The 18,941-nt window shown below is 50.4% G+C and overlaps 7 protein-coding genes across 7 annotated transcripts; 4 read left to right on the top strand and 3 right to left on the bottom strand.

The window, feature by feature from the left end:
- Positions 1-18: 18 nt before the first annotated feature.
- Positions 19-2,399, bottom strand: N7519_005567 (uncharacterized protein; the record flags this gene model as incomplete). Its single annotated transcript, XM_057292343.1, has 4 exons — positions 19-1,663; positions 1,723-2,026; positions 2,077-2,343; positions 2,375-2,399. The coding sequence occupies 4 exons, from the start codon at positions 2,397-2,399 to the stop codon at positions 19-21; spliced, it is 2,241 nt and encodes a 746-aa protein (XP_057147154.1).
- A 422-nt stretch (positions 2,400-2,821) lies between these two features.
- On the top strand, positions 2,822-3,871 carry N7519_005568 (Zn(II)2Cys6 transcription factor domain-containing protein; the record flags this gene model as incomplete). The annotated part of the gene is made up of 2 exons (XM_057292344.1): positions 2,822-3,422; positions 3,501-3,871. 2 exons carry the CDS (start codon positions 2,822-2,824, stop codon positions 3,869-3,871), a joined length of 972 nt encoding a protein of 323 aa, XP_057147155.1.
- Positions 3,872-5,409: 1,538 nt separating this feature from the next.
- On the bottom strand, positions 5,410-5,698 carry N7519_005569 (uncharacterized protein; the record flags this gene model as incomplete). The annotated part of the gene is made up of 2 exons (XM_057292345.1): positions 5,410-5,578; positions 5,664-5,698. The coding sequence occupies 2 exons, from the start codon at positions 5,696-5,698 to the stop codon at positions 5,410-5,412; spliced, it is 204 nt and encodes a 67-aa protein (XP_057147156.1).
- A 1,992-nt stretch (positions 5,699-7,690) lies between these two features.
- On the top strand, positions 7,691-9,487 carry ptcG (type 2C protein phosphatase PTC1; the record flags this gene model as incomplete). Its single annotated transcript, XM_057292346.1, has 2 exons — positions 7,691-8,962; positions 9,020-9,487. The coding sequence occupies 2 exons, from the start codon at positions 7,691-7,693 to the stop codon at positions 9,485-9,487; spliced, it is 1,740 nt and encodes a 579-aa protein (XP_057147157.1).
- An 842-nt stretch (positions 9,488-10,329) lies between these two features.
- Positions 10,330-11,453, bottom strand: N7519_005571 (mitochondrial 54S ribosomal protein mL67; the record flags this gene model as incomplete). Its single annotated transcript, XM_057292347.1, has 2 exons — positions 10,330-11,058; positions 11,184-11,453. 2 exons carry the CDS (start codon positions 11,451-11,453, stop codon positions 10,330-10,332), a joined length of 999 nt encoding a protein of 332 aa, XP_057147158.1.
- A 317-nt stretch (positions 11,454-11,770) lies between these two features.
- Positions 11,771-13,628, top strand: N7519_005572 (putative UV radiation resistance protein (UVRAG); the record flags this gene model as incomplete). The annotated part of the gene is made up of 2 exons (XM_057292348.1): positions 11,771-11,833; positions 11,907-13,628. 2 exons carry the CDS (start codon positions 11,771-11,773, stop codon positions 13,626-13,628), a joined length of 1,785 nt encoding a protein of 594 aa, XP_057147159.1.
- A 570-nt stretch (positions 13,629-14,198) lies between these two features.
- On the top strand, positions 14,199-17,474 carry N7519_005573 (Zn(II)2Cys6 transcription factor domain-containing protein; the record flags this gene model as incomplete). The annotated part of the gene is made up of 5 exons (XM_057292349.1): positions 14,199-14,310; positions 14,368-16,194; positions 16,244-16,291; positions 16,344-16,645; positions 16,698-17,474. 5 exons carry the CDS (start codon positions 14,199-14,201, stop codon positions 17,472-17,474), a joined length of 3,066 nt encoding a protein of 1,021 aa, XP_057147160.1.
- Between the last annotated feature and the right edge of the window lie 1,467 nt (positions 17,475-18,941).

The following is an 18,941-nucleotide window of genomic DNA, read 5'->3' on the forward strand; positions in this document are numbered from 1 at the left end:
CCGAGCTAAGCGCTTTGTTCAAAACCGCAAGTCCCACCCGATCTGAGGTCCGAGGTTGGGCAACTCATCGGCTACGCTCTGCACATCTTTATCCCCACGACCACTCAAGCACAAGACGAGATTCTTGTTAGGTCCCAGCTCCTTGGCCGTCTCGATAGCGCCCCACACCGCGTGGGAAGTCTCCAATGCGGGGATAATGCCTTCAAGCTGGCTCAGCAGTCGGAAGCCTTGTAGGGCCTGTGCATCAGTGGCCGAGAGGAATTTCGCCCGGCTAGTCTTCTTCCAATTCGCCAGCTCCGGTCCGACTCCCGGGTAATCGAGTCCCGCAGAGACAGAATGAGTGTTGGAGATCTGGCCATGTTCATCCTGAAGGACATACGTCCGAACACCATGCAGAACTCCCACAGAGCCACCACTTAGCGTGGCTGAATGCCGCGCCGTTTCTAGACCATCTCCACTAGCTTCCACGCCAACCAGCTGGACAGACGGGTCATCAGAGAAAGGATAAAACATTCCCGTTGCGTTCGAGCCACCTCCTACACAAGCGATCACGGCGTCAGGGCTCTTGCCTAGGTCCCGCAGCTGGGCCTTGGTCTCCTCACCGATCACACTCTGGAACGTGCGAACCATGGTCGGGAAGGGGTGGGGTCCAATGGCCGAGCCGATAATGTAATGCGTAGTATCCAGGCGAACAATCCACGCGCGGAAAGCTTCGTTCACCGCATCCCGGAGGGTACGCGATCCCGACTCGACAGGGATAACGGTAGCACCTAACAAGCGAATCCGGAAGACATTCAATGCCTGTCGACGGACATCCTCCGCACCCATGTAAATGGTACATTTCATACCGAATTTGGCGCAGACAGTAGCGGTGGCGACGCCGTGTTGGCCTGCTCCCGTCTCGGCGATGATCTCTGTCTTGCCGAGCCGACGAGCAATGAGAATCTGACCCAAGGCATTATTAATCTTGTGAGATCCTGTGTGGTTCAAATCCTCGCGCTTCAGCCAAATGTTCGCCCCGCCAGCGTGCTCAGTCAGCCGCTTGGCTAGGTGTAGGCTGGATGGACGACCCATGTAGGGATAGTATGATTTCAACTCGGCCCAGAAAGTCGGATCATTCAGTGCAGCTTGGAAGCCGGCATCCAATTCATCCAGACAGGTAATCAAGGCCTCCGGAGCATACTGACCGCCAAAAGTACCAAATCGCCCCAAGCCATCAGTAGTAGCAGCTGCCTCTTCCTCGACAGCCGAGCTGGGCGCACTCGCCTCCGGCGATTGGTGGGCTGCAGCGACCGAGGCATCCCGAGCTACCTTTCGCTGCGTGATCTGCGAGCAATAGTTCTCGATTACTTGCGCGGCATGGCCAGCTGGGGCATCATTTAGGACCGTAATCACTTGACTTCCGATGACGGCGCCGTCGGCAATGGAGGTCACGCTCAGGAAATGCTCGCGTGTGCTGATACCAAAGCCAACCGCCACGGGAACATTGCCCGAGAGGTCCTTAACGCGCTTGATGAGAGTAGGGAGTTCCGAATTGAGAGTTCCAGTGGCGCCGGTTACGCCCATGCGAGAGACAAGGTAGATGAAGGAGTCGGCCATTTTACAGAGGGTCTTCATGCGCTCCTCCGTAGTAGAGGGTGCGATTAATGGGACGTAAGAGAGGCTGTCGGTTTCAAGACGGTCAGCATCGACCATCAGCTCTTGGTGCTTTCAGTTACATACCCGGTCTTCATACAGCCTTCGCGGAATCGAATTGCCTCCTTCAGAGGGAGATCAACGACGATGAAGCCATTGACTCCTACCGCTTTGCAATCTGCGAGGAGTTTGGACTCCCCGTAGCGCAATATCGGGTTGTAATAGCCCATGAAGAGCACGGGCGTCTTGAGCCCATTCCGGCGGGCATCGCGGACCATGTCCAACATCGACGAGATGGTAACACCATTTTCGAGCGCCTTCAAATTGGATTTTTGAATGGTCGGGCCATCTGCAATGGGATCGGTGAAAGGTAGACCGAGTTCAATAATGTCTGTACAAATTTTAGTTTAAATGTTCTCAATTGTTGCGGAAGTGACTCACCAGCCCCTCCGGCCTGCATGCCCAGCAAAATGTCCCTAGTTTCCTCCACACGAGGAAAGCCGGCCGTCACATAGGTTACCAGTGCCGGACGGCCTTCTCTCTGGCATTTGGCAAAGGTTTGTCGAATATGTTCCATGGTGGGGAGATTGAATGAGGGAAGAAGAGGGACAAAGCCATGAAGATAAAAGCGGACCAGATAAAGTCGGAGCCAATGCAAATCGCCCCCAATATTCCCGTGCCTGGGCCCGTATCTGCGGTATCGGCCAACTGTCAAACCCTTTGATTGGTGCGATCAAACGGGCCGCGCCGCCACTTCTGATCATTTTCCAACCTTGGAAGGCCCGGTCAAATGTTGGATTTCTTCTATTCAGTACGGAGTACAGAGTACATAGGTAGATACCTCCATAGGCATACCAAGGTATCTACTTATGTAGGTACAGGGAGTAGCAGATTTCTCTTTATTTCTCTGTAAGAGATTGGCTGAAGTCCAAGATTACATATGTAACCACCTTGTTTTTTTTTTTTACACAGACTTCCTAACGGGGAATTGTAATCGCCTAAATAGTCTTGAAGAAAAGGTTGGGGGCCGTCCCTGCATTACCTCTCCTGTCTCTTCATTTGTCGGTCTGGAACTAGTAGCAGCGCCACTCCGAAAATGCGCGAGATCATAGCATCTAAGCTTCAGGCTATAAGCTGATATAAGAGCAAGGAATGTCAGCATTACATGATAACAAAGTTTTGCAAGATGTTACCCATTGTGCGCAGCGCATGCGAACCATGTCATGAGCGTAAGATTCGCTGCCTGATCCCTCCTCATGGAGGATCTTGTCAGGCCTGTATGACCTCCCGGCGCCAATGTTACTTTCTACCCAGGCACAAGGCTGGTCGTCCCCGGAGGGGCAGTCGAACCTTATCAAGCACCCTCTCGAGTCGACACACCACCCCTCCTCTTCCAGACCCTCCAACAGACAACGAGGTGACTGAGCTATCTCATGACCATGAGTGGCATACGACTTCAACACTGCCATCCTTTATGAACAATGCTTTACCCACCAGCGACGTCTCTTTGCCTGCCGACTTGCAAACTTTTACGAGCGCTCCCTCTTCCCACCCCACTATTATTCCCGATTATTTCTCGACCAATGACAACGTTGGTTTTCAGCCCCAGCCCCAAAGCAATGGCAACAGCGAAAGCGGGCTATCGTGCGGTCCGCTGACGGGATCATTATCCGACTCAAGTGGAGCAAGTCTCTTTCCTAGGATTTACCCCCTTGGCCAGGGTCATTCCCGCGTTATGGGGACACCAGAAGCGTCGACTGGGACCGGTGGGATCAAACCTCGGTCTCGTTTGCAACACTGCTAGAAAAATGCGGTGAGCTCGATCAAGCAGCCGACATGCTGAAAGGGAATTGACCAGCGGTCAGCCCTTACACAACATCTCGTCCTCATTCTCCGCGCAATTGATGTCCTCTGCGACTTGTGCGCAGCCTTCGTCAGTGAGAATCCGCCGCCCTGTCCCAAAAAGTCGCTCGATCCCGCTCTGCTGGCGCTGGTGATCGCGGCCAATTTCAAGGTCCTCGAGGTCTGTGGCCTGCTGGTCTCTATCACCGTCTCCGACATGCAGAGACCCCACGATCAACTACTCCTCAAACGCATCGACTTTAATCTGATGCAGACCAAGATCGCACTGACTTCAATGAAGGAGCGGGAGATGACCTCGCCGTTAGTTTTTCAGACAGCGCTTGATCAGGCGGCGTGCATTCATCGGCAGATCATGGCCATGACGGAGGGATAAATCCAGTCAATATGTGGGCTTACGGTTGAAAGCATTGACATACTGTGCAGGCCATTCGCCAGGCATTCACCAGGTCGTGGTTGTCGAACTGCCTGCTGTAAAAATTATTTAGAGTTTGTGACTACACAGCGCATATTATGAGCAGATATGGAATGGAATTGGAGCACAATATGACCCATTATCCTGGCTGTGCTTTGTCATTTCTAATCACCGGAATTAAACGCCTAACGTCAGTCAAGAAGGATTCGGTCATATTTTGCATTTCAATGTACATTAGCAGGCATGGCGCTCATCTACAAAACAGCCTGTGCGCAAGAGCCACCATAATGTATAGCCCAACAGCAGCAATATGTGGTGAAGCGGATATGACGTTTCCGGATGCAATGTAGAAAATGAATGTAGAGAGCATAAAAAGGAAAGTATTCACGAATTGTAGCAGAAAACGAAGCCACCGGTTACCTTTGAATAAGACGGCTCTAATAAGCAGTGAGAACAAGATAACCCCATAAATTGCAATGAATGCAAGGATAAGTGTAAGGGGAACTCCATAGGCAACCCTAATGAGTCCATATAGTGGGCTTGTGCCTCTGGACATAGAAAGTACAAGGCCGCTCCATATAAGGAATGAACAGACAGCATAACAAACACCTGTTGTTAAGGTATCTGTATATGAGTCCCAGCCACCATCGGGGCTTTCCGGATCAATTGAGCCTTGGTCCATTGACAATGGTGTCAAAGTGCGTGTTGGTTGAGGTTCGTATAAGGCAGGTCGGTTGAAATCATTCTCTAAGCCTCCTGTGGGACTGTATATAGTGTCTGCGGTTCGTTAGACTGGTAGTAGAGGGCGTACCTAAAAGCACATGCTTACCTTTATTGAAGTATTGCATCATTGTAATAAACGGGGCTGCGAGTAACACGACGGCTACAACCTGACCAAATGTCCAATGGCCTACAAGACTTCCTTCCTGACTCAGATCCCATAGTATACGTACCATACCCCAACCGAAAGCGACAAGTAACCAAATCACCTGTCCCAAGTTAGATATGACCTCAGCAGGAGACAGCAACGGTGAAGTAATAGGCAGCTTACCTCGAATAAGATTGAGCTCCATCCGTCGCAGACCAAACGCGCAGTTAAAAAAACAGCCAACAGGGGACGGTAGCAAACGGAGCGTCTGAGGCTGTGAGGATGTCGCTCTTTACAGGCCCAGTTAAAGACAATGCGCAAGACTCGCCGTGCTCGAATGCTGAGCCACATTCTAGCGCGACCAAAGACACCTACGGAGAGAGCTTTGTGTAGTTTGATGACCCGAGAGAAAAACGCAACACCAATCAAAATGACAGAAACCAGCGCCGACCAAAACGTGATATCGCCCCCCGACAGGTCTGGAGAAGGCCATAACTGGCAAATCGCGGGACTGCTCAACCGAAAATAAGCGTATTCCCTCTCACTCTTTCCTGTCGATAAGTATCCAACGATCAATAACGTGGCAAGCCCACCCATAGCAAGTAGCCGCAGTAAACGCTCAGCACCGAATCTATAGAGGTGACTGCGCAATACGGTCAGACATGACAAATGGGTCAGACTTGAGAACCAAGCGAGTTTGATAATGAAAACCCAGTGATAGCCTGAAAGGCCGCAATGAAGTTGTGCGAATCCACTGATCAGGATCGAGAACCCCGTTACGATTTGGAGGTCGCTCATCGCTAGAAGACACTTGCGGCATGTTAATACCAGTGCTGTCTCAATATAACCAAGAGATCCGGGAGAATAGGGGACAAATGAACTTACCTTGATGGAAGTCTGTTGAAGCCGAATACTGGCATAGGGGCTCGATCGGCGGGATTTGAGAGTCTGTCTTAGAATGTGTTTTGGTGCCCACCGTACTGCTCGTAGGAATATCTCGTCCACTGGGTTAGGACGAAATGAATCGCCTTGATCACCCCTGTCGAAAGGGTCATGACTTGGTTGAAATATTCCAAGATAATATATCATAATGATCAAAACCGCAATGCTTGCAGTCGCGATATAGTTGGTCACTATTCCGATGCCAGTAATATCACTGTCGGGGTACAAAGGAAGGGGCTCTGCTGAGCAGTCATAGCCGCAGTGTGACATGATAATTTGCTGCGAAGAGAAAATCAAGACGGACTCTGCTTTGTTATTATGACATAGGTGCTATGTGAGAATGTCGAAAGGAAGCCCCATTTCACCCAAAAAGAACAGCGTGGGGAGAAGAGAGAGGGCGAAAGGAGGCTCGGCCCCCACGCGAAACCCCGGGTATTGACACAGCCTGGATGTAGATCCTGATATGCAGTCGAGTTATTATGAAAGACCAAGACGGTCCGCAGAAAATGATTGGACTTGCGGCTTGGGAATATATTGATATAGTGCGTAGGACGGTGAAGTTCGACTTGGATATTTTAACATTAGTTTCCAAGGTTTATATCAAGGACAATTGCATCTATACCTCTTTCGATGCCTGTGCGAACTTATTCAATAAGGATCACTGCCTCAAGTGTATTTAATGAGCCTTGACACTATATTAGATACAGCATTATACTTTGAGAGCTTCCCAGAGGTGCATATTAGGCATCTTATGAGCGAAAGAAATGACGCCGTTGATTCAGCCAATGATTGTCCCAAGGTCGAGAAAGTTCGTTGCTAGATGCCTCTTTTCGAAAACTCGAGAATAAAAATTTACGGAACGATGGACATCTTTATCAATTGATAAAGGTCCATTTAAAACTCTGGTGCGATGATTTCCGACCAGAATGTCCTTCTCAAAAAGGACTCGAATATTGCCGCAGTCGATGGGAGATGAAGCAGAGTTTATACAGGCCACATAGATCTGATGAAAATGAAACATGTATGGGAGTTAGTAGCTGTTCCATGTCGTACATGCCATATGGCAGAGATGAAAGTGGCAAGATAAGCCGAAACAATGATCATAGCGTCATCGACCAAATGCGGAGAGGATATGGGAGAACATGGGAGGATATGCTCTCGCAGCTCTCAATGACTACCTAAGTACCTAGATAGAATTGTATTCATCCCATACAATCTATGAAACGAAATATATGAAGCCCATGCCATACCCCATATATCAGATCTAAGATTTCCCCGATAGTCTTGGCTCTCTCCGCCCAGTGCCGCGTGAGCCGTCAGAGGTGATTTGGTGATTTGGTGATTTTCCTCTTTCACCTTCCACCTTTCGCCTTTCAATCTTTACTCACAATCCCATTCTATCTTCACTAGTAAGTCTAGTCTTCTTCTCTATTTCATTTGATACCGATTTCCCTGTCTGGCGGGAAGCGTTGAAACCATCGGACGCGCTATACATGGGCAATGGTGCAAATGTGCATTGAACCTGTTCGGAGGATCGATGAGTTTCATATATTTGAATTGTTCTGATTGGTCTTTTTTTCCTCATTTGTGTTTCATGTCTCATGTTTTGGAAGAGAGAACCGCCTTCCCCTCGTGATCCTACTATGAACCCCCCAATTACACGTTTGTGCCGCTCACTGCCTAAACCATCTTCCTCCTATACTTTGTCTTATCTCTCATTTCGGGCACCTTTTCGCTCCCAAGGAAATACTCATCGCTGATTTATTCAGCACTTACAGCCCAATTCCTCCCACCTTCACCTCCACCTCGACCTACCGACTCCTACGTCAGCCTCGCGCCCCCTCCGTGTTCGCCCCGCCCACCACTAAACCATCCACCCCCGGTCCACCAATTCCTCTTGAAGGGATACAATCAAGCTGGCAGGAAATAAGCGCCGCAGTTTTTCTTCGCAGGGTGGGTTACTGGGCAGAATGTTCAGTGGCTCCTCGAGCCCACCCAAAGACAGAGTAGACACACTCCCAGAGGTTGGCCTCGACACCAACCCCTTGACCCTCCAAACGGATACAATCGGTACCAGTCCACGTGAGAAGAGGTTCTCCCCGCCTAGCGCTGGATTTTTCAACCGTCGACAAAGTGAAGAACAGGGTACCGCTGGCGAGAAGAAGCGCAGGAGTAGTACCGTCGTCAAAGCGGCCAACTTCTTCAGTAACGCAAAAAGCTCCTTGAGCTTGAACGGCCGGGATAGTTCTGCGATCAGTACCAGCCCCTCGATCGCGGAAAGCCCGCTACAGAAGCTTGGAAAGATGGACCCAGCTCTCAGCGTCCCTCAAGGGTCGTTCAACAACTCCGCCGGTGAATCCGCACCGACTGCTCGGTCATCCTTCCGCGTTGGTGTTACCGAAGATCGGAATCGCAAATGTCGCCGGACAATGGAGGATACACATGCCTATCTCTACAATTTCCTGGGCACCCCTGCCCCGACTGCAACAGAGGTAAATGGTGCTACTTCCCCTAAAGCCAGCCCGTCGCAGTCATCAGAGGATTCATCTTCCGTTGTAGAAACAGACAATGGCTATTTCGCAATTTTCGATGGGCATGCTGGCACCTTTGCCGCAGAGTGGTGTGGAAAGAAGTTGCATTTGATTCTCGAGGAAATCATGCGCAGAAGTCCTAGCACTCCCGTCCCAGAACTGCTCGATCAGACTTTTACCAGTGTGGACCAGCAATTGGAGAAATTGCCCGTCAAGAACTCCGGGTGTACGGCTGTCACTGCCGTGCTTCGGTGGGAAGATCGTGTACCCAACTCACAGTCGGCCACCGGTTCTTCTGCCCTTGGCCCGGCCTCTGCCGCGGCGACGAAAGCGGACACGAATTCAGAGAATATCGAAACCCCGACTCAAGCTACCCCGGGCGCCTCCAGTGCCTTGCCGAAATTGCAGGACAAGGCTATTCGGCAACGGGTTTTGTACACAGCCAACGTTGGTGATGCACGCATTGTATTATGTCGTAATGGGAAAGCACTTCGTTTGTCTTATGACCATAAAGGTAGCGATGAGAATGAAGGGAGGAGAGTTGCCAACGCTGGTGGGCTAATTCTGAACAACCGCGTGAATGGGGTTCTGGCCGTCACCCGTGCCTTGGGCGATGCATACTTGAAAGACCTTGTGACCGGGCATCCCTACACAACAGAGACAGTGATCCAGCCAGATGCTGATGAGTTTATCATCTTGGCCTGCGATGGTGTAAGTTGAGGTTAACTCGATGTTGATGATACAGGAAAGCTAATTATACTCTAATAGCTCTGGGACGTCTGCAGTGACCAGGAATCTGTCGATCTAATTCGGAATGTCCAAGATGCTCAACAGGCCTCAAAGATTCTTGTTGACCATGCACTTGCACGGTTCAGCACCGACAACCTGTCTTGCATGGTGATCCGCCTTGACTCCAACCGTGTCAAGGACCTTGTGAACAACAATACGGAACTGATAGGAGTGGATGGGGATCCGCACACCAAGGTGGCCGGGGGTGTGAGTGAGGCCGATAAGATTGTCGAGCAAGCACAACAGAGCATCGTCTCTTCCGGTCTTGCAGATGATCCGGCAGCGGCAGAGAAGGCCAATGAAGAGACTCTTCAGAGAATGGCCAGTAATAATCACAAGCAAGAACCCGGGCCTGAGATGTCAATCAAAGAGAGTGACGATCTTCCCTCTGTGGACATTCTGAGTCCGAATAGGAGCCCGGATAACCCGTCGAGCTTGACTCAGTGATTTTACGACATCTTATGAAGCCGAATCACCACATTCTGAAGTTGTGAAAACGAATTGATAGAACGTGTGCATTTCTTTCTTTTCGTCTACTATCTACCTCTGGTGCTTCTGGGAGCAGTGTACCCGACCCGGAATATCTTCGGGAGTTTTCCATCCTGTCGCTTACTTATTTCATTGCACATTGGCGTCAATGGTGCACACTGGTTGCCCGTTGGCCTCATTTTTCAACCTTTTGTTTATTACGGGATCAGACTTGGTGGTCTTGATGTCCTTTGTTAGCATAAGTCTTTCTATTATTAGGATATTTGTCCTGAATTTGGCCTCGATGAAATTAGGCTCTGTTGTTTTCCATCCAATGCTTATTTAAACCGAAGACATGGCACTGTGTGTATCTACCTGATGTATCCGCTTCATTCTGCTGTAGGGTGATGATGGTGACGGTGCAATAGATATGGTTTAGTCTTAGAATTAACAGTCGCTTTTTGTCCGTTATGAAGTAAATACTTGGTTGGATGCCGTATTTAGGGAGTGTATTTTTGCTATATATCCTCTGTGCATCTAACAGACGATGATACCAAGAAAGAGACATAGGACCCTAGAAAAGATGTCAAAAGAAGAGACCACTCAAGAGGTGGCCGTACCTTCTTGTGATTTGATATATCTAAAAGTACAATTTATGAATGCTAGGATAAGCTAGACAGAAAGACAAGAGAGAAAATACAAAAAGCACCAACCATCAGACCCAAACCAGAGGGAAATGGATATCAACATACACAAAACGTCCCGTCTTGCCCTGGAATGAGCGACGGACAGGAGAGAAGAACCTCAATGACGCCAAATGTCTACGCCTGCTCAAACGAACCATCGGCAATGATGTCCTCGCTAGGGACCGGGAAGTCCTCCTGGCCAATCAAGTGGTTCCGAGTCCAGCGCAGCTGACCGTGCTCAATGTAACCCGGCCAGTTCTTCGCGCACTGCGCATCGTACGGATCCTGCCACAAGATCTTGACAGACTGCTCCTGTGGTGCGCTGTGATCCGCAGTGATCTCAACCTGCAGCTGCTCCTCGAGCGACGCAACCTGGCCCGCACGCTCTTTAGCCTGCTCAGCCTCCTTCAGGAGAGCCGCACGTCTGCGCCTACGGGCCTTGACGGTCTTGTATCCAGACTTAGAGCTCTCTGGTACACCCTCCAAGATATGGTCCCTGTGTTTCTGCAGAACGAAAGCAACGTCGGCAATCGCGGTGGCCCTCTGGTTCATGAGGGCGTAAGCACGCTCCTTCTTCATCATGATCTGGCCCACTCTTCCCATGTTTTCCTTGTCCCATTGCTTCTGGTCCCGCAGGTCTACGGGCCGCTTCGAATCGAGATATTCTTTTGTCACGGTGATCATTTCCTTCGGCGGGGAGAGCTGGCGCAGCAGCGCGAATTGCCGCAGGTGGTTATAAACGTTCAGTCCGACTTGCGCCTCCTTGAAGTGCACGGAAAAGTATGGCACCCACATATCCTTGCGGACTGTAGCGGGAATGGTCTTCTTGCCATGGTTGACACATTGCTTGAGGAGGTTGTTTTTCTAGAGGTCGGACGGGTTAGGAAAATTGCGATGACAGGCTGGAGGGATACGGCAGTGTGGGGGTTTTGCTGGAGACCGGAGGTTTCATAGTCCACACCGGAAGAGGGAAGAAAAAAAACACTCACCTCCAGATAGCGAGTCAATGAGTACACGACCTGTTTCGTGCGGATGTTGCTGTACACGAAGATGTTCTTGCCATGACTGATAGAGTTCAAGGCCTTCTGTAACCGTCGACCTTCTTTGTCCTGGTGATCTTTAAATGCATTCGAGCCCGGTACTCGGGGCTTTCCTTGAATTGGTGTTTTCGGATCAATCGGTGGTCGGCGGATGAATTTCGTGGCCGCAAGTGCTGTTGAATCCAGCACTTTCTGGAAAGACTTTATGTTGGAGGCCATTGCGGCCGGACCGAAGGCTGCGTACAGTCGATCTGGGAAGAATTGGCGTAGTGAGAGGTGCGGGTTTATTGCATTGGTGGGAGGCGCCAGACGGTGTTGATCGAGAGAGACGGGAGGTCGATTTTTTGACGGGGAACGCTGAGGTCTTGGCGCTTGCTCTCCGCATCATGCCTTATCAGCTCACTACGGTTTCTCTTCTCGCCAATTCAATTGCTTCCAACTGCCACTTGCGTATCTACTGTTTTTATTAATATGAGCGATCTGATCCTTCTGCGACGCACTGCTTAAACACCGCGCTCCCCTGCAGCGCTGGCGTAATGGATAAGGACACGGAGCATGATATAGGTGCCCGCAGAGAGAGGCCATGGCTCTATGCATGGGTATGTATGGAAAATGAAAGAGAACACGAAAAGAAAAAGGACGCGGTGATGACAGATGCTGACAAGCCATTAGAACCGTAGGCTTCGGCATCTCCAGGGAGTTTCTATACGCAACTTGGTTGTAACGCCTCCGCCGACTCGAGCTCGCGGCAAGACTATTGATGATGACGATATCCCGAATACCTTACAGACACCCTCAAAGATCCAGTCGCAGACCGAAAACCACACCTTGCAGCCCTCGCGATCCTTCACTGATCTCAAGTCGCACTCGAGCCAGCATGACAATGTAAAGGAGCCCGCGATGCGTTCGTCGCGTCGGAGAAGTACCCTTTTCTGGAATGACCCCAATCCTCGAACTCGGCAGGTCAAACTAGAAGATATCACAAATAGCCGCATGGCGGATACATTCTTCTCAATTCATTGCGACGGGTTTGACGAGCCGGTGTATATTAGCGAAACGGTCGACCGTGCAAACAACCCGAGTTTCCGATCTTTCGACTTGAATCTATGTGGCCCATACGTCTCTCGAATGGACGAGTTGACTCTGAGGCTCTGGACAAAGACTGGTGAAATGTCTGAGTCTATTCTACTAGTTGAACTACGGCTCCATTTACGGTCATTGCAGTTTTTGGGAAAGACATTGGAGAGCTTCCACCAACCACTTCCTGCGAACTCGATCCTTTTCCATTTCCCAGACGGTGTGTACTCCAACCTCACTGATCTTCCGCTGGTTGAAACATCACTTCAGGCTGCAGGACAGAAGGCCGCTGCAGAGGGTAGCGCCTTGTCATCCTCGTCGTATGACGCTCTGATGAAATTGGCCAATTTGGACGAATGTGTACAGGATGCGTTGGCAACCAGGGAAAAATTGGAAGCTCAGATTAGCTCAATTCTACAACAGAACGAGCGCTCACTGAATGTAGCGAGTGAGGCAGCTGTGGCACAGGAAAAGCTTGTCCTTACCAAGCAGTATGTCGCCTTGGAGCGCAAACGAGTCCGCACCGCAGTCAGACGCAAAGAGGAGCTCATTGCGAGTATCAAAGCCCGGAAAGAAGCAATGGAACAAGGCCGTAGTGCTCAGGAAAAGACACGCAGTCATCTTCCCGAGGCTCAGGAGAGGTTGGTTTCCAGCGAGCAATTGCTTGACCGAAATGAGGAGGACACCAAGGGCCAAATTCGGCGGATTGCTGAAGATCTTCTCACGATCTACCCTATTGAGCCCATCCCTGATAAACCCCTGGCATTCACCATCGCGGGGCTGGCCCTCCCAAACTCGACTTTCGAGGATATCGACCGTGAGGTAGTCGCAGCTGCATTGGGACATGCTGCTCATTTGGTCTATCTGTTGTCATTCTATTTGTCGGTGCCTCTCCCATATCCGATCAACGCAAACGGTTCTACTTCGTTCATACAAGACCCCATCTCTGCATCACTTCCACAACGCACCTACCCCCTCTACCCGGTGAGTGTCCAGTATCGATTTGAGTACGCGGTCTTCCTTCTCAACAAAGACATTGAATACGTCCTCATCAAACAAGGACTGCGCGTCTTGGATATCCGACACACTCTTCCCAACCTCAAGTACCTCCTTTACGTTCTTACTTCCGGTGATTCGGTGATTCCCGCCCGTAAAGCTGGTGGCGTCCGAGCTCTTGTTGCTGGGCGGTCTACTCCTAATCTATCACGACGTGGTAGCACGGAGAGTGCTGCATCTGGTGAGCTTGTGCAGCCACGCAAAGCTTGGGAGTCAATGTCCCGGATGAACGTCAACCTCGCCTCACACAGGGTGAAATAGTCCTTGCCGTCAATGTTTCTTTCTTAATATAGAGGATTGCGGACGGTTGAATATTCAATTCAAGTGAACCTTGGCACCAATTCTAGACTGGCCCCCGGGTTTTTTTGTCCTTTTCTTGGCTTTAGAAGCATTGTACATTTACATCGTGGACATCGGAGTTGAGCTCTCATATTCTCTTGTAATTATAATGAAAATCTACTTTGCAAAATAATGGAGTGCAGATGTTATATAGGATATAGAATATAGGATACAGGATATGGGACTCGATACTACCGTATATATATCCCCCTAGATTCCGTTACCCCGCAGAGTTCTCATTATACAATGGAAACTACCTAGTCCAGTGACTAGGAGCAAACTCTGACTTCAATTGATATCTTGATCGATTTGACCGAGAAATCCTTTTCGATAATTTCAAAAGTGCAATCCCATTTATTCTCTCAATTGTCCGTCTGCTCTCGTGCTTTTGTCCGAGTAGTCGGAGTAAGAACACCCCCACCGCCTTTCAACGCTTATCTCGCTTTCCATCGCTTTGTGTCGGGATTTTCCCCATCATTCTTATCCAACGAAATGGGGGACAATAATAGTACATACAGCAAGTCGGAGTCTGATGTACACCATCGCCGAGGGTATCAGGCTTGTGATCCATGTCGCAAACGCAAGGTCAAGTGTGACCTAGGAAGTATGGCACCACCCCATTCCCTTTCATGATTCTGTGGACTGATCCCAAAAAATGCAGGTGTCGATAATCCTCGCCCCCCACCCTGTGTTCGATGTCGTCGCGAAAGTAAACGATGTGAATTTTCAGCAACTCGACGAAAGCGCAAGACCTCCGATACTGGGGAAGATGAAGTGGAGGCAGCGGCGATCCTCCATCGCGACAAGCGAATGATGATTGGGGAGGTGGCCAAGAATGAAACTCCAGTCGAAGGTCAGCCATTTGCGCCTGCCGATCCACCTCAGTTCGAGCATGAAGCCATGATTGCCCAACAGAGATGGTCCGAGGCCCCTTCTGCATCCCATGCAACTCCAGCACCTCTAGCCCCGCGTTACACGCCTAGTGTGCCGACCTCACGAGCTCCCACATATCCCGTCAGCGAACGCCCCGCGCCACCTAGCTATGGAGGGCCTCCGATGATGAATCGCACTGCGGTGGAGTTGCTGTCGCCTGCGATCACAAACACCCACGACGCTTTGCATCTTCTCTCTGAGGCTGCGGGTAGGACAGAGGACCTCAACCGCCAGAGCCTCGAGAATCGGCTTGCTGCGCGGCAGTCAGTCTCGTCTTTCAACTCGGGGCCTTCACCTCTACCACAAGGTAGCTCGCCTCGAAGCTTGGGTGGGTCTTTTGTGCGGACACCTCGATCAGGAATGTCTCTGGGCGGGTCTACATACTATCCGGCTGGTGCTTCAGGGCCGGTAGATCCCCAGATTGCAGATCCCGGTCCCCAAAGAGAAAGCCCAGTCAACAACCCTCCTCCAGAGCCGGCATGTCTTGATGCCATCCGAGCCTGGTCGCGATTGCGATTCGTCCGTGCGGGTTGGCTTACAGTGGAGGAGGGCATGGATTATGTGGGGTACTACTATGAACACCTCGCGCCGATGAGCCCTGTTGTAATCCCCGACTTTTCTCATCCCTCTACGCACCGCACATTGCTTACCGATGAGCCGGTATTGGCGGTTACAATCCTCACTATCGCGTCTAGGCACCTGAAACCCAAGGGCGACGGTGCTACTACGCGAGCGTTCTATATCCACGACCGTCTCTGGGCATATCTACGCAGCATGATAGAACGTCTATTCTGGGGCCAAGAGAAATTTGACCCTGGAACATCGGGCATTGGACGACCTCGATCACTTGATTTGAGTTCATCAATGTCAGGCAAAGGTAGTGTTGGTGGGCAGTTGAGATCGTTGGGCACTGTAGAAGCTATGCTACTTCTTACAGAGTGGCACCCACGAAACCTGCACTTTCCACCGGGCGACGACGAAAATTCTCTTTTGGATATAGACCCCCAGACACACAGTCGGGCCGACTACCATATGGACCACGACGGTGAGCATACTAACAAAGGCTCAGAGGGAAGGGTCGCATTCCAGAAATGGCTGGAACCGGCTTGGCGATCGGACCGGATGTCATGGATGCTGCTGAGTACAGCGCAAGCTCTGGCTTTTGAACTCGGCGTCTTCGACCCCAAAGGAGATGCCAAGGCGGTCAATGAGTCGCCAATCGAGCAAACACGGAAACGTCGACTACGGCGTTTGATTCTTGTGTTTATTACGCATAGTAGTGGACGTCTAGGGATCCCTTCTATGCTCCCGTTGCCTCAATGGGGACAGGACATCACGCCGACGTCCGCTGACGCAAAGGATGCTGATGCCAATCTCGATCGGATGCAGGATTGCTGGATCAGCATTTCGAAAATTGTTTATCAAGCCAATCATTTGTTGTTTGCATCCAGTGATCAGACGATGGATTTGATCAGGACTGGGAGATATCGTGAGCAGATCGACCGCTTCCTACCGTACCTACGGGAGTTCCGACAGCAGCTGGACAGTGTTAATCGTAAGTCAATTGTGCGTTGGGTGTGAATAGGAAAGCTAACAGAAAGAAGTCTCACCGGCCATGCGGAGCGTTTTGCTGATTGAGCTTGAGTACACCCGTAAGTCGACACAGTTGGATTCGCTGAAGGATAATAACTAACATGGAATCAGGTCTCTATATCAATTCCCTCGCTCTACAAGCGGTAGTCGATCGGTGGACTACAATGTCCAATGAGTCCGCTCAGACCCAGAATGGCCAAACCGGATCGGGGCCGTCCAACAACAGCAGTAGCTGGTTCCAAACGTTGAATGAACTCTACCGTGTCAATGAGCATTATATCCAGGAAGTCATCGATTCCTCACGCAAGATTTTACAGACAGTATTGGAAGGCCTCGTCCCCGAAGGTCGTCTCAGACATGCACCCATTCGAACGTTTTTCCGAATCTTGTCTGGAATGATCTTCATCTTGAAGGTATGTTTTCTGGCAGAAATCCTGGCAAACATAATACTAACCTTCACCGTAGACTTTCACACTGGGTGCCAGGGAAGACGATGTGCGAGTTTCCTTAGACCTGCAGGACCGGACAGTGGAGGCACTGCGCAATTATGTTGTGGATGACGTGCACCTCAGCAACACGGTAGCCCGGCTTCTCGAGCTTCTCACCAGCAGCATCCGGACGCGGTTTTTGCGCTTTGCACCGCACGATCGGGGCGCAGATGGAGAGGGACATGATCGCACCTCGGTCACAGGCTCTCGGCCTCATTCACCATCGCGCGAGCACTCGAGTCGTCGTGACGGCCCGAGTACACCCTGGCCCGCTAACCAGGGTCATGATACGACGCCAGGCGGGCCGGGCCTAGGATATGTGGACACTCCTAGCACCGGTCACCCGATGGTGTCGGGGCATGATCCGCTGGCGAATATCCCTGCCCAGCCGATCAACTCATCCAATCTCAACGTATCATTCATGCCGCCTCCGCCGTCTGTGTACCACAACTACTACGACTCAAACTCAACATTCCCCAATGATATGGACAGATCATCGCCAAACCATGTCGCCTCATCACAATCTATGGGCGACAGCCAGCACTCTACCTCCGGCGCGCTTCCGGATTGGTTTGCTCTGCCTCTTGATCAATTCTTCAACAGCTCTACGGGAGTTGTTGACCAGGGTCTTGGTGGGACTGGACCCATGCTTGGCGAGTTTGACATGCTCGAGGTACTCCTCAATGAGGGGTACGATGGAAACACTAACGGCGAGGGTGAGACTGGGGCCGGGTTATCGTCTCAGTACCTGTGACGAAAAATAATGATGATTACGAATAGTTTGGTTTTCTTTTGAGTCTTACGTTTTGCTTTGATTTTGGCTTTTTCTGGAGTCTAACCTCATTGTTCTGTACCTTTTCCCCCATATTCATTTGCCTGATGCTTGAAATTATATACCCCTGTGTGAACTGCACGGCGTTTCTTATTTCTCGGCTCTTTACTCCGTGCTCCGTACATCATTTGGCGCAATTTGCCTGAAACCGATTACTTGATGGTTTGACAAGTGCATGTCAATATGTTCATATGGTGCTATCATTGCGAATATAATTATCCGGCGGTGTCCGTCGGCATGTTATGAGCGGGGTCTCTAGTTTCATGCAGGATTAAGTAGGATTAAGTACTGTTGATCTCTAGGGCTGACTTTCACATGATATTTCACCTGGGCATCTCTTGGACCGCGGACGTTGAAGCTTTCGGGTGGCTTTGACTTCATAATAGTTCTGACGATGTGAGATGCTTAAGCTTGAGAAATGGTGTAAATATAGTAAAGATCATTGCCGCATTTGGTTACTGTGTCTACCTAGGTAGTTCATCACTGTCAGGGTGAATAAGCGACTATTGAGCCCTGGAGACCCAATTCGTAGACTGCAAGCAACAATGCCTTTGATGGCATGCACAGTAATTATCTCTGCCAATTAAGGTATGCTGATTGTTGTACTGCCGATCTCATGATGAACCGATCGCCATATCGACGGCCGCTAGATCCTTCGATGCCTTCGGTGCAGGCGATAAGCACTCTTCGGTCTTCCTCCGTGAAGGGTGACATCGTTTGACTTCGTGGAGTTGACATTGATGTTCCTTGCAGGGATTGGTAGAGCATGCAATGCAGGAACGGATCCCCGTCGGAGATTATAACTGTTCTAGTTGCATTGAGAGCTAGCAGGGCTAGAATAATCCCGGAGACAACCTTTCTAGTCAGATTGAACCGAAAAGGTTCACCCCACTGAATGTCTCTCATCGAAGCCTCTAAATTACTCCAATGGAACGATGTGACCTTGTTGCACTTTCGAGCAGATGATTGGCTGACGTGGAGATAACGGCTAATGATCGTCAGGGCCCTTTAAGTCTCGACTGAAATGAACAATCACTTCATGCAGACTCTGGCATGCAAAAAGACAATCTAATATACTCTCGGAGTATCTATCGGTTAACCCAATGGCAGTCTATTATACTATTACACAAGGATGGCCAAGTATGGCGATCGACCAGTCTTCACCCAATGACTACCAAGACGCAGTGCTCCCAAGACAACGCCTCGTCTTGGCCGGACTTCTTCATTCTGCGTCTTAGATTGCTTGTCACAACCAAGCTCCCTGGGCATTGTGCTTGTGCCCCCGTGCGCTGGCTGCGCTAGTCCTATCACGTCTATTTGATACCATCGACCCTGTCACTATGTCCTTTCCGGGCTTGGGCTTGACCCCCCAATCGCCTGCTTGGCGGA

This window comes from Penicillium mononematosum (genome assembly GCF_028829835.1).
Source record: "Penicillium mononematosum strain IBT 11891 chromosome Unknown utg000003l:1.0-8172316.0:1.0-8177699.0, whole genome shotgun sequence".
In the NCBI taxonomy this organism is placed as follows: Eukaryota; Fungi; Ascomycota; class Eurotiomycetes; order Eurotiales; family Aspergillaceae; genus Penicillium; species Penicillium mononematosum.